General features: G+C 38.1%; 2 protein-coding genes across 3 annotated transcripts in view; both read right to left on the bottom strand.

Moving 5' to 3' along the window:
* LOC143361858 (uncharacterized) overlaps positions 1 to 12,442 on the bottom strand; it is a 176,105-nt gene that overhangs the window by 5,833 nt on the left and 157,830 nt on the right. The window lies entirely within an intron of this gene.
* Positions 1 to 12,442, bottom strand: part of LOC143361850 (multiple PDZ domain protein) — a 183,889-nt gene that overhangs the window by 80,999 nt on the left and 90,448 nt on the right. For both annotated transcript variants that reach the window (XM_076801544.1, XM_076801545.1), the window contains 7 exons: positions 10,184 to 10,403; positions 9,376 to 9,677; positions 8,009 to 8,233; positions 6,938 to 7,111; positions 5,886 to 6,047; positions 3,427 to 3,669; positions 1,080 to 1,310 (listed from right to left, as the gene is read on the bottom strand). In XM_076801544.1, the coding sequence (XP_076657659.1) occupies positions 1,080 to 1,310; positions 3,427 to 3,669; positions 5,886 to 6,047; positions 6,938 to 7,111; positions 8,009 to 8,233; positions 9,376 to 9,677; positions 10,184 to 10,403 (1,557 nt within the window). The remainder of the gene's footprint in view (positions 1 to 1,079; positions 1,311 to 3,426; positions 3,670 to 5,885; positions 6,048 to 6,937; positions 7,112 to 8,008; positions 8,234 to 9,375; positions 9,678 to 10,183; positions 10,404 to 12,442) is intronic.

Genomic DNA, 12,442 nt, shown 5'->3' with positions numbered 1-12,442 from the left:
ACATTACTAATTCAAAGACAAACGAAAAAGCGTGTAATAACATAAAACGGTGTTAAAAGAGAGAGACTTCGAGAAGCCTATGCGGTTTTATGCAGCATCTGAACACTTCGCATCGCGTACTGTATAAAAATTGTCGATTTCTTCTCTTCTCCGAATACCTTCACGGTTTCAATAAAACTATTTGAGCATGATCTCGCGAACGATTGTCGTAGCTGTGCAAAACGTATAGCAACGGTTCCAACCGGCAAAAATGACGAAAAACGTCGTCTGACAAAATCTCATCGACGGACGGATAATCTAGGATCGTCCTAGAGAATACTCTAGGTACTCTCCGAGCTCTGGAGAAACAAAAAAAAAACAAGTACTCTCTGATTCATTGAACAATCGATCGATCATGGTGAGTTCGGCTACCGTACGATCGTCTCGAAGACACGCGAGTCGCGAAAGCAGTATCATTGGTCCAACAGAGGCTGAATAATCACGACACCAATGGTGGAACAAGCATGGCGACTGCCTGATAGCCCGTGGACCACTGTCCAACCTCTTCATCATTGGCTTCAGCGAGCATACCTCATCGGTGGACCTGGACCTGGTAGCTTCAGGTAGTTAGCTGTGGGTTAAGTATCATTCATAGCGGAGAGCAGGATAAGAGATATCATCTTCAGCAATGTATCTTTGAGCTTCTGTACGAGATGATCGTGAAGGACTTTATGAAAATGAATCGAGCAGGTGGTTTTCGATTCTACTCTCCACCACGGTCCAGGTCCTAGCTTCGGATAAAGACGTCGATCGAGGAGTCCTCGGGGCTGAAGGTAGTCGCCGATGGTTGTTCCATCGAGAAGAAGATCGAGCAGTGACACGTTAGCCTCGAGTGGCGCTTAGAAGCTCTCGGATTTGACGAGATTGTGCTGGTGCTTTAATCCCTCGATCAAATCCATGTGATGGGGTGGCTCGATTACGTTCACTTTGCGCTCTCGGAAATATTCTCGCCTCTGTTTGTGGCTATCCAGAATCGAGCAGGTGGTCGTCTCGTTTTCCCTATCTCTGCTCGGTTCGATCCGATCGTCCTGATCGCTCACCTGGACAATACTGTCTGGGATTGGCAACGGCTTGGCCACGCCGATGCGGACGGTGCCCTTTGGCGCGCCTTTCAACGCCTGCACCGCCTGGTCCAAGGTCGCGTTCTCCAGGGCGATGTCGTTCACGAACAGAAGCCGGTCGCCCGGTATCAGTTGACCGTCCACCTGGGCTACGCCCCCAGGAACGAGCGATCTTATTACTATCACAGTCTCGTTGGGGTTCATTGGATCCTGGAAACGGCAGACAGGTTTCTCGTTGGATCAGTCGCTTCCTCGATAAGCACGTCCTTAGCCCCTTGCACTATGATTCATTTTACAGCAACAGTGATTACAACTTCTATGTCGTTCAGAATTTCTTAGAAGAAGTAGACAGTTTATATATTATATTTGTACTCCAATGGCTACGCAGGGTGTTAACGCTATTACTAGCCAGTGTTTTTCTTGCAAATAATAAATTAGAAAAAAAAAAATGAAAGAGGAAAAAGTAATGCTGTTTTTTGCAAATAACGCAATGTCGTTTGCAATTTTCTTGTGTTCATTTCATTTAGAAAGTTAAAGGTCACCTTCATTTCTAAAAAGATAGTGCAAACGCAAGAAAATTACATACGCCATTATGTTACTTGTAAAAAACAGTGTTACTTCTTTCTCTTTTATTTTTTCTAACATTTATATAATAAATATAATAATTATATACTAATAATATAGTACAATATAATATATGATAATTATATAATAATTTATTTATTTGCAAGAAAAACGCTAGCCAGTAATAGCACGAGCACCCTGTGCACATCGACAACAACAAAATAGAACTTTATTTCGGTTTAAAGGAAATCAATAGCATACATATTTAGTAGATTCAGTTCGAAGTCTTCATCGTGAGCTTGACTCGACGACGTGATAGTGCAAGGGGTTAGTGCGGATTCTCGTGTAACTGGTCCAAAAAATCAATTTTTTTTTAATTGTATTTTTGTGAAAGTACAGAATCTTAAAACAATATGAAATATAATTTAATCGAATCGTTGCATTTTTAATGCGTATTTTGAAGGTCCAGTTAAGATAAGAAACGAACGAAATGATAAAGCTTTGTTACGCAAGAAGAGTCGCTATTTGATACCAATTACTTAGTTCAATGTCAACTCAAGGTTACAGTGTAGTAGGTCATTGAACTCGTCCTAAAAATCAAGGTCACCATGACTATTCGTTGAAATGAAACTTCTTTTCAATTCAAAGTAGAAAGGGATAGCAGATAAACAAAACATAGACAGTATGGATGAGCCAATACTAATTCAATGACAAAACCTTTTTTGTTCATAAATACTACAGACCATCTATCTATGAGATCACCTACAATTTCAAAAAAATAAAAATAGATTATTTCAAAAATTCATTCGTATTTCAATTTTGATAATAGTGATTGTGTACGTTTCAATGCTTGCAGTACTTAAGGGGGCCGGCAGGCATTTGGCCTTGACTGTCACGCTATGTTATGGTATGCCTTTTTTCTAGACATTTTACGTCTTAAATAAGTAAGTAATCAATTAAAAATGCATACCACCGTGTTTGTACATGTCTTTGCTATGTCTGTATAGAGCCCTTTTTTCGATACGAACACTAAATCTCGCGAAATTAAGAGAATCTCTCAGCGGCAGCCATCTTGTGACGTCATACTTGCTTCAGAATTCGAATTTTCTGCCGAATATTGTTAATTACTCCGCGATGAGGTAGAAATTCGAAATTTGGGCTCTATACAGACATAAATTGGACTTTTAGCAAACACAAGTGACCACTTTTAAACTGCTCATTGCAATATTGAAGCGATAGTTTGAAAAGGTTTTGACCCATGCATAAGCATATGGATTTCAAACCCTGCCGGCCCCCTTAACCCCTTGCCGTACTTTTCAACTCGGAAGAATTCGGGCCGAAGCGGTGTCCACAAATGTTCGTGAAAGGAGCGAACATCGACTCGTGACATTCATGTTTGGTTCGAACTTTTGAATACGAGTCATACTCGTGATATTTATGTTTGACATGATATTACGACTACGAGCCTGACTCGCAATGTTTGCGTTTAGTCCGAAATTCTTATCACGAGCCAGACTCGTCGAAGTACGGCAAAGGTTAAAGACGTAATAAAAAATACTGTTTTGTATTAGCGGACGATGAGCAATATGGGCCAAACGCGACCCAGCTCCACATTTTGTTAAACAAAGATCGAAAGAGAAAAATAATCACTGAACAAATGATAAAAGCATTTCCTGTAATAGTTACCAAAGCAGTAACAATGTTTGTATTTTGTTCAGGTACCGACGGAGGGACAAAAGGTTGAATCATTCGAGGACGTTACCTGATAATCCAAAATGGAGAACCCAAGGCCCCGCTCTCCCTTTACCAATTCGATGATTTGCGGTTCGGAGCTCCACATCGCAAGACCTGTCAGCGGTTCCAGGGAACGTGATTTCATCTTGTTCAAGCTGGCATCAGTCACGGTAGCAGTGGTGGTTGTTGAAGCTAACGAGCCATCAGACTTCGCTTTAACAAGGCGATCCATCGTGGGCAACAAGTTTTGCAATGATCCGCCCAGGATGCTCTGTGCGAAACAAGTACAACATCGTTGAATGAGAAAACATTTAGAACTTAGTGTACAGAGCAGGGTAAGGGACCCAATTACCGTGGGGCTACCAATTACTGTATCTATATTAATTATACTTATTTTTTAATCATAAGGAATATTAAAAAAGAGATACGGACCGTTTATTTTGAAAGTGGTGTAAGTCCATTTAAAAAAAGATGAAATATAACAATTTGTATTGGATATTTGTATTTTTTTTTATCAACAAAAGATGGACTTGCACCACTTTCAAAATAAGCGGTCCATATATAACTTATATATTAACTGATTTTAATGAAAAAAAAATGTAATATCTCTTTTTCAATATTCATTATGCTATGAAAAAGTATAATTAATATAGGCACAGTAATTGGGTCTCTTACCCTAGACATGTTCGGTAATAGATGCAAGAAAGAAGTGATTTTTAATGATAACATACAATGAAAATTAACGTAAACATACGGCTTTCGGTTTTCTTTTTTGCTCACTAACACTAGAATTACGGGACCCGTCAAAATTACGGGTTCTAATATTTCTAATTTCCATTTCTAATTTCCATTTCTTTGGGTATATATTGTAAAAAAATGGCTAAAAATTTGGATAGACACATTTTCGTTATTTTTATAAAGCAATGTAAAATAGTCACTTTTAGTGCTCCGTAAACCTAGTGTTAATGATCCAAATTCGATACGAGTAGACTTCTATAAGTAATCATTTGATAACACAAACACAGTTATTTTATTTTTTAATTATTGTTTAAATTGTCGTGATGAATGATCCCTTCAGTTTTTTTTTCCATCCGTTGCCAAACATTCTGTATCCTATATCATTAACATCTACTGTTTTCAGAATGTGAAACGAATATTAAATTTTGTTCAACGTAACCTCCGTGCACTGTATCAATAATTGTTACACGATTGTATCGAACGAATTAATTAGAAAGTGAAATGAAATTTAACAAAATATGCTTGACCCTAATGTAACGTTCGGGTCGTTTTAACACAAAAATAAGTATTGGTTTCAATAATATTTTCTACAAATTATATAAATTGATTTAACACTACTACGAATTTGTATAGAAAGGCGTTTATTGGTTCCAGAACATGTTCCTTCGGGTTTACAATATTTACCCGGGGAAGATACAAGTGTAATGCCTTTTAATGAAGACGTTATTACAATATTGTTACACGACGGTCACGATATATTACATTTCTCAGTAGTTTAATTTTTGCAAGCCTAACTAAAAGGTAGAAATATATAAAAATGTGAAAAGGTAGATATTATAGAATAATAATACATTACTCGAAACTACAGTAATTAACTGAAACGAGATTTAAAATGTGCGAATAAAATAAAACTGCAGAAAGATAATAGAATGACTAGGGTAACGGACCCAATTACTGTGGCGGTACCAATTACTGTGCCTATATTAATTATACTTATTTTTACAGCATAATGAATATTAAAAAAGGAATATAAAACATATAGATGAACTGATTTTAATGATAAATATTTAATGTCTCTTTTTAATATTCATTATCCTTTAAAAATAAGCATAATTAATATAGGCACGGTAATAGCCTAAAGTTTAAGTTAAAGTTAATAGCCTAAAAGTTTAAAAAATGCAAATAATGAATAAATAAATGAAGCAGATAAATAAACTAAATACGGATATGGTGAATTAAATAAGTATGACACAAAATAAAAATATGTACACGTAAGATTGACTAATATCATAATTTCTTAACATTATTTTCAAATTATTGATATGTAGACTGCAGATTTGATGCATTTATGGCAAAAATGAGTGGGTAAAACACGAAGTGATGACAATATAAAAGGATTTGAAGAACTTCAATGTATTATTTATACCTTATTAAACTTATTAGGAGAAGAGATCAATGTTTAAGTAATTTCTGTTTCGTGAGATCAATGCACAACATTTTGCATAAAGATCAGTAATCTACTGATATGTTTTCAAGTAGAATGTTAACTTTGATCCAATTTAATGCACAAAATGTTAATGTAAGGAATATTGTTTGAACGGTGCGCCGGGGGTTAATTGAGAAACTTCTATGACATACGACGCATTTAAATATTAAGATTCCGACTTTAGGACAAACTGAGCCGAGCGTACGGAGGTCGAGACTATCATAAGCTTCATTTAAATAATTGATGAATATTCAGCATCTTACCCTGGTCTGGAACGCGGCCTGATGTTGAGCAGTGTCGATAGGGCAGAGAGGATCCTGCGATGCGATGTTCCTTCCACAAACCATTCGAACGTGGATAGGTAATTCTTTTAACACGCTAACTACTTCCATGTGGTTGATGCCGAGCAAACGATATCCGTTCACCTTACGAACAAAAGAACATATGCAATTTCAGTCATTTATTTAAATTTTCGTTGTGTTTAAAAGGTTATGCAGGGAGTACTAAAAATATTGTAATTCCTTGCAGGGGGTGATTGTTGAGGTCATTTGAAGTAACTTTTCCTTTTGCGAAAATTTTCTCCTTAACAAAGCCACAGAGAACATTTTCGCAAAGGAAAAAGTTACTTGAAATGATCTCAAGAATCACTCCTTTCAAGGAAGTACAACATTTTTTGGTTACCCTGTATGTTTCTAACTAAATTAACCCCTTGATATACGAATTAAATGAAATTCGATGTGAACAAAGACACCATTTATTTTTCAATTTATTCTGTTCCTGGGATGATGTTAGATATGGTGCCGGTAATATTTGCTATTAACAATAAATGATATTATATTTCAATATTTCATAGTTTCTACATGCAACCCCTCTAATAAAAATGCAACTAGAGACATGTCTATGTTTGACAATTTTATAGTAAAATTGCACAAGTGTCAAAGTGAATATATAAAATTTTCTAAAACTTTATTTTCTGATTCAAATGAAAATTACCAGAGAAATTGAATTATTCCTACATGTAACACCTCTAATAAAAATTCAGATAGTGGAATGTCTGTGGAATGTCTGACAATTTTTCAGTAAAATTGAACAAGAAATAGTGTGAAAATAATGTTCTTAATTCATCTTTTGCGAAGAGAAATGAATTAATCTGCAAGGATTTTCGATTTATGGGACGGCGCGTCTAATTTTCTTGTTAGTCAAATAACCCGACGCGGAAGTTCAGGTTGGTATCAGGTTCCCGGAGGCGTTAATTCGAATTGCATTAAACGCCAGACAACATACTGAAACTTTGCAAACACTGTTCTAACGTTACCTCCAGCAATTCGTCTCCTGAGCGCAGAGTACCATTTTGTCCCACAGGTCCTTCCGGCAGAATCGATCGTATGTAGTGATGGGGTCTGACTTCCTGGCCGTTTTCAACGTCCACTGTTCCTTCCAAGCTTATTCCAAGACCGCTGCCCTCCGCGAATTTCTTCAGCTGTGCCACCTGCGAAAAGCCGAGATAGAAACACCTGTAATTCCTGAAATTATACCACGAGCGAGTCGCGAATTTCGTAAAACGGGTTATTAAACCATTCTAATTCCATTGTCTGCGAAACCCATGCTCTACGTGGCAAACATTAACAGCCCTATGTACCCGACCAGTTTACACTATTCTATGTACAATGCCAGTGTCAGGCATTACTCGAATTGTTTCGAAGCGATGTTTACCTTACATATTTAGCACAATGGATTCTTGATGGTCAAATACTTCACTGGACGATAATTATTTGTTGTTCGCAGCTAGTTATTCTATTTATTCATTCATTTATATAATTCATCATTTGATTTAATTTGATAATTTCATTAGATTACACTGTCTAACAAATTTAATCTTTTTTTTTATGTATTCTTCTGACTAGACTGAGGATTTTTACGCAAAATACGTTGACTAATTTTCTTTAATCCTAATGCTCACGAAGCATGTACATGTTTTGTTTCGAATTATTAAAACAAAAATATTTCCAATGTTTTTGCATTGTAACATTACATTTGCGTATAAAATGATAAATTGTTTAAAAAAAAACAGTCTTTTACGATGATGATTAAAACAGAAGAAAATGTTTTATCTTTAATAATAACAGTGATATAAATTGTTTTGTGAAGTTAGTTTGCGTAAAAATCGGCCAAAATGGCAAACTTTGATGGCTGTGTCTTTTACACAATTTGGAAGGTAACAAAACGATGGGCTTAACCCCCCCCCCCTATTTTCATATGGACTGCAATAGCACATTTTAATTTCAGTAAAACCCGAAATATAGTACGGAAAACGCTTCACATGGAATGACCCGTTCGCGAAATGGCTGACGATAGCCGAGCGTGTGAATGAATTTCGCATACGTACCACGATCTCGGTATCTGGACCGACGATTTTCTGCCACTTCGACTTAATGGCGGCCCTGATCTGTGGCGTAAGCTCGCTCGATGGATCACTCAATAAAGCTTCCACATTCGCGGCGTCGTCCAGCTCTTCGGATGTCCTCTCACGATTCCCTTCATGGAGAACAGCACTGTCCACCGTTGTGTGCGACTCACCTTCCGGTTCTATTTCGGTGGTGGTTTCACCGTCCTGTCACAGAACAAATCCCCCACGTAATATTCGATCAACCTTCGATTGTTCCGAGATATACATCTACGTCTAGACTCCGAACCTTTTTCCCTCTGAATAAATAATTTCATGTATCGACAGATTCCTTCGATTCTCAAACACCTATTAAATATTAAATATCGTCCAGCGGACTTTCCAGTCCACTCTCCACACACATATGTAGGTCACAATCCTCCGGACGCGAAAAGATATTTTTCTCTTTTGTTAATGGCCAGCTACAAAAGCTTTCTATTTTTAGCTTCATTAAATTCCTCTGTTTTCTGCTTCTGCATACTGTTATCGAAGGTGTTCAAATGTTATTCTGATCGTGTTGACATTCATTTAAATGCTGACACTATTGTCGTGGAATATTTTATTCAATGCAAAAACGTTAGTTACACATTTTAGTTCTTCCGCGGTAAAAACGTCGGAAAAAGTGATTTTTTTTTATTACGGCGCACCTCACAAAAAAGTCTGGAAAAAATCGCGAACAGTGCCTATATGTACTTATACATTGATACTGTAAAAATATAAATCTTCATTTTTCCCATGTTTTTTTTACGAGGTTTTCGATTTTTTACAAGGATGTTCTTACTTCAAAATCTGAATTAATTACAGGATATGTTTATTGGATACTTGACACCTATTAGATTTTTTCGAGAATTCTCGCATATACATAACTACATAGGGAAAATAGGCTAGAAACTAATCTTTTCCATTTTCCCCATGACTTCCCTCCTGGTCGAGATATAGGGTTAAAATTTTGCACAACATGATTTTTCTCGATGCCCTATCGTATGGTCCATTAGCCTTGTAGTTTGGTCCAACTACATTTTTGACCATCTTATCCGGCTACAGGCTTTGCAGCGATTGATGTCGTAACATAAACTATCATTTTGCAGAGAAACGAGCGCTAAATTCGAGGGACCCAAAAGGGGCGAAGAAACCCTTATTTTTGGGTCACTCTTTTCGTTAGGAGCTTGGATAAACTGTTGAATCTTTCGCAGTTGATTTGGTAGAGGAATTCAGGCGGGTCGGTCGCGGCAGTGTAGTTGAAAACAATGGCTGCAGGCGCCTGAATTCGAATGAACGTATCGATTATGCCTGAAGTAAATGAAACTCACAGCGCTAATAGGGAAGCTGGGTAGACTCGTTATCGACGGGGAGCTCGGCTGCGGCAGTCTTAGCTCGCTGGCCGCGATCGCCTGCTGAAGCTGCTCGTACTTTGGTCCACGTAAGTATCTCTCAAGGCATAGAACGACCGTTTGCCCGGTACGCCTTAGAACTTCGACAGCCTCGTGATTCGAATAACCCTGTAAAGAATGGCCGTCCACCTCGACTATTCTATCGTTTATTTGGATCTTGTTGCTCAAGTCGGCCGCGCTTCCCTCGCTGATGCTTTTCACGAAAATGCCGGACAGCTCCTCTGCAAGAGAATCCAAAGGAACGGATTTTAATTTAAAAAAAGAAGAAAAACCTCCACCCCAGCCTCGGAACTTCTATCAACTTGATTTTATCATTTTAACACTATGCCGTCCAGTGACACCATGTTGGTGCCCTGTGAAAATAATCGGCCAGATGCCGGTGACACCTCGTTGGTGTCGCAAAATAATGCGAACGAGTCCTACCAGCGCCAAACAAAAGAATTCTGATTACGCGTGCGGACTGCATAGTGTTGTAGTGTTGTTGTTGTCAGAATAATAATTTTAATAAATTTGAGACAATATAGCGACAATTTTAAATTCTTGTAATCTTTTTACTAATTTAAATTGCGTCTACTCATTTTCGTTATGAATGCGTAAAATTCTCAGTCTGACGATTAAAAGTGAGTATAGTCACAAGTAGAATTGTAAGATTTACAGAGTAGAAGATACAGTGGCTCATTAATCTTTTGCAATAAGAGAGAGGAAAGATGACATTGTGCAGGATTACCCTTCTCGCAAACGTATCCAGCAATGGTGATCCCAAGGCCGTAAATGTCTTTCTTAAGCTCGACAGTGAAGCGTTCCATTTCTGGCAGTGAGTTAACGTCGATGGTGTCCATGGTAAGGACCGGTAGCTCCGGGATTTGCACCGGAACAGCCGGTATTACTGGCATTGCTCCAATTGGCATAGGATTGCGTACTACGTCCATGATGAGGCCTGGTCTTGCCTATGGAATTGCAAGTCTTTGCAAAAGAGCTCATCTACGTGCAGATATTATTAAAATAACCACGAAAAGAACTGTTTCTAGCTCTGTTATAGTCCAGCGTTCAAGATTAGTAGCAGAAGTCACCTACATTTGCACTGTTTAACATTTAAAAAATTACGATCGTCGTAAAATAAATTTGTGAACACGATGATTATAGCATACAAATGTCATTGGAAAATTCGTGACTTCTCTTAGAAGCGGAAGCAAGAATATTTTGTCTAAACGTAAATCAAGCTTTTCTTGAAACAATGCTTTCATCGTAGTATTTCAGCACTACATTTAAATTGTGATAATTTAATAAAAACAAATGGTACAACCATGAAACTGGACTCGTATTGAAGCCTCTACTTTCAGTGTTCATGTCCCTCTAAGATATGTTTACATTTTTCCTTAAAAAAAAAATGTTACAAATTCAAATGTCTGCAAGAACTTTGAAAAATTTCGTTACAAAAGAAAAATGAGGGACACGTTTGGTCGTGTAAAGCCCTCGTGGTGTAACGTATGCTAAAGCTGTCGGCAGATCTTTCATTCAAGGTGTCGTTGTAAAGAAGAGACAAGACTGCAGAACAGGTGAACCACCGTTGCAGCTGAAACCAAAGTGGAGGAAGTGTCGTTGAAAATGCGAGGACGCTAAGGTGGCCGCGGTTGGGAAACTTTCTTTGGAACTTTCTTCGGAAGTTGTGTGGTCTCCTTCGGTTTATGGAATAGATAGCACTAATAGAATTAGAACGAATGCAGAGGACTAATAGGGATTGGTGGGGAACACGCGAGCTTCGGAAGTTGCCGTAAGTTAGAACGAGGTAGCAAGCTGTTCCATCGTGGAATAATAAACTTTGGCCGCACGGAAATTTTCGTTCAAACTTCTCCGAAACTTTTTCACATTTGCTAAACGATCGTGTCTTTAATAATTAATAGACTGCGAATTTTATGCGCTCGTGACAAGAATGAGATACAAAACTCTGAAGAAATTCGAATTTCTTACTACGATTCTTACCGAAATCATAAAAAAAAATACATTTTTATTTAATTTCTGTCTCTGAGCATTGGCTTAGAAAAATTTTATTTTGCATAAAGATCCGCAGTCCAAGAATTAACGCACATATTTAGGGTTTAAAAGTTATTCTGTATCGCGAGTTCTATTACTTATTTCAGCTGAAAAATTAAATTTGGTGGCTAAGGGAGTGCTTGTTGACATCGTTACCAAAAGAAATTGTTATAAACATTAAACAGCCACAAATAAAAAATTTATCAATAATTACTATCACGCCGATCGAGATTTACTAAAATCAGTTGGGGTGGGGAGAGTTGCGCATTGCTGCGCACTGCACTCCTTAACTCGGCGAGCGCGCTCAGTCAGTCAGTCGGGACGGGTACTTCGGCAGAAGCAGATGGGCTACGGGACCAGAAAGGACATGGACTACCTTAGGGTTGACCAGGAGTCCTCCAGAGCTGCCCTGGCCTACCCTTGCCTGTCTTGGAGTTGACCAGAGGTCCTCCAGAACTGCTCTGACTTAACCTGACCTCCCTCCTTGCCTACCTCGGAGTTGACCAGGGGTCCTCCAAAACTGCTCTGGCCTACGCTTGCCTACGTTGGTCTACCTTTAGTTTGCTTGGGGTGGACCAAAGTTCGTTTAAAAATTCCGTGGCCTACCTTACGCTAACCCGAGATGGGCCAGATATTCTTGAATTCTTTCTTCGTTTACCTTGGCCCATCTTCGGCAGCTCTTTGTAAGTATCAATTCAAATATACAGTTTCTGTTTCAGATTACGTGTACATTCAACGAACGCCGTTAACCATTTGGCTGTTGCGACCTCTTTGAAAAATGTGTACCTAAGTTGCGTCGCAAAAATTAACCGCTGTTTGAATTATACCTGTTTTGACGAGTATACTCGTCAAGACACAAAATATTGCCATTTCTTCATGACGAGTATACTCGTCAAACACAGTTAACTGGTTAATTCTTATTTCTGGATCTCCAATTGAAATGTGCTTCCGAACT

The sequence above is a fragment of the Halictus rubicundus genome, chromosome 15, assembly GCF_050948215.1.
Source record: "Halictus rubicundus isolate RS-2024b chromosome 15, iyHalRubi1_principal, whole genome shotgun sequence".
Taxonomy (NCBI): domain Eukaryota; kingdom Metazoa; phylum Arthropoda; class Insecta; order Hymenoptera; family Halictidae; genus Halictus; species Halictus rubicundus.
This window is presented reverse-complemented; position numbering and strand designations above follow the sequence as displayed.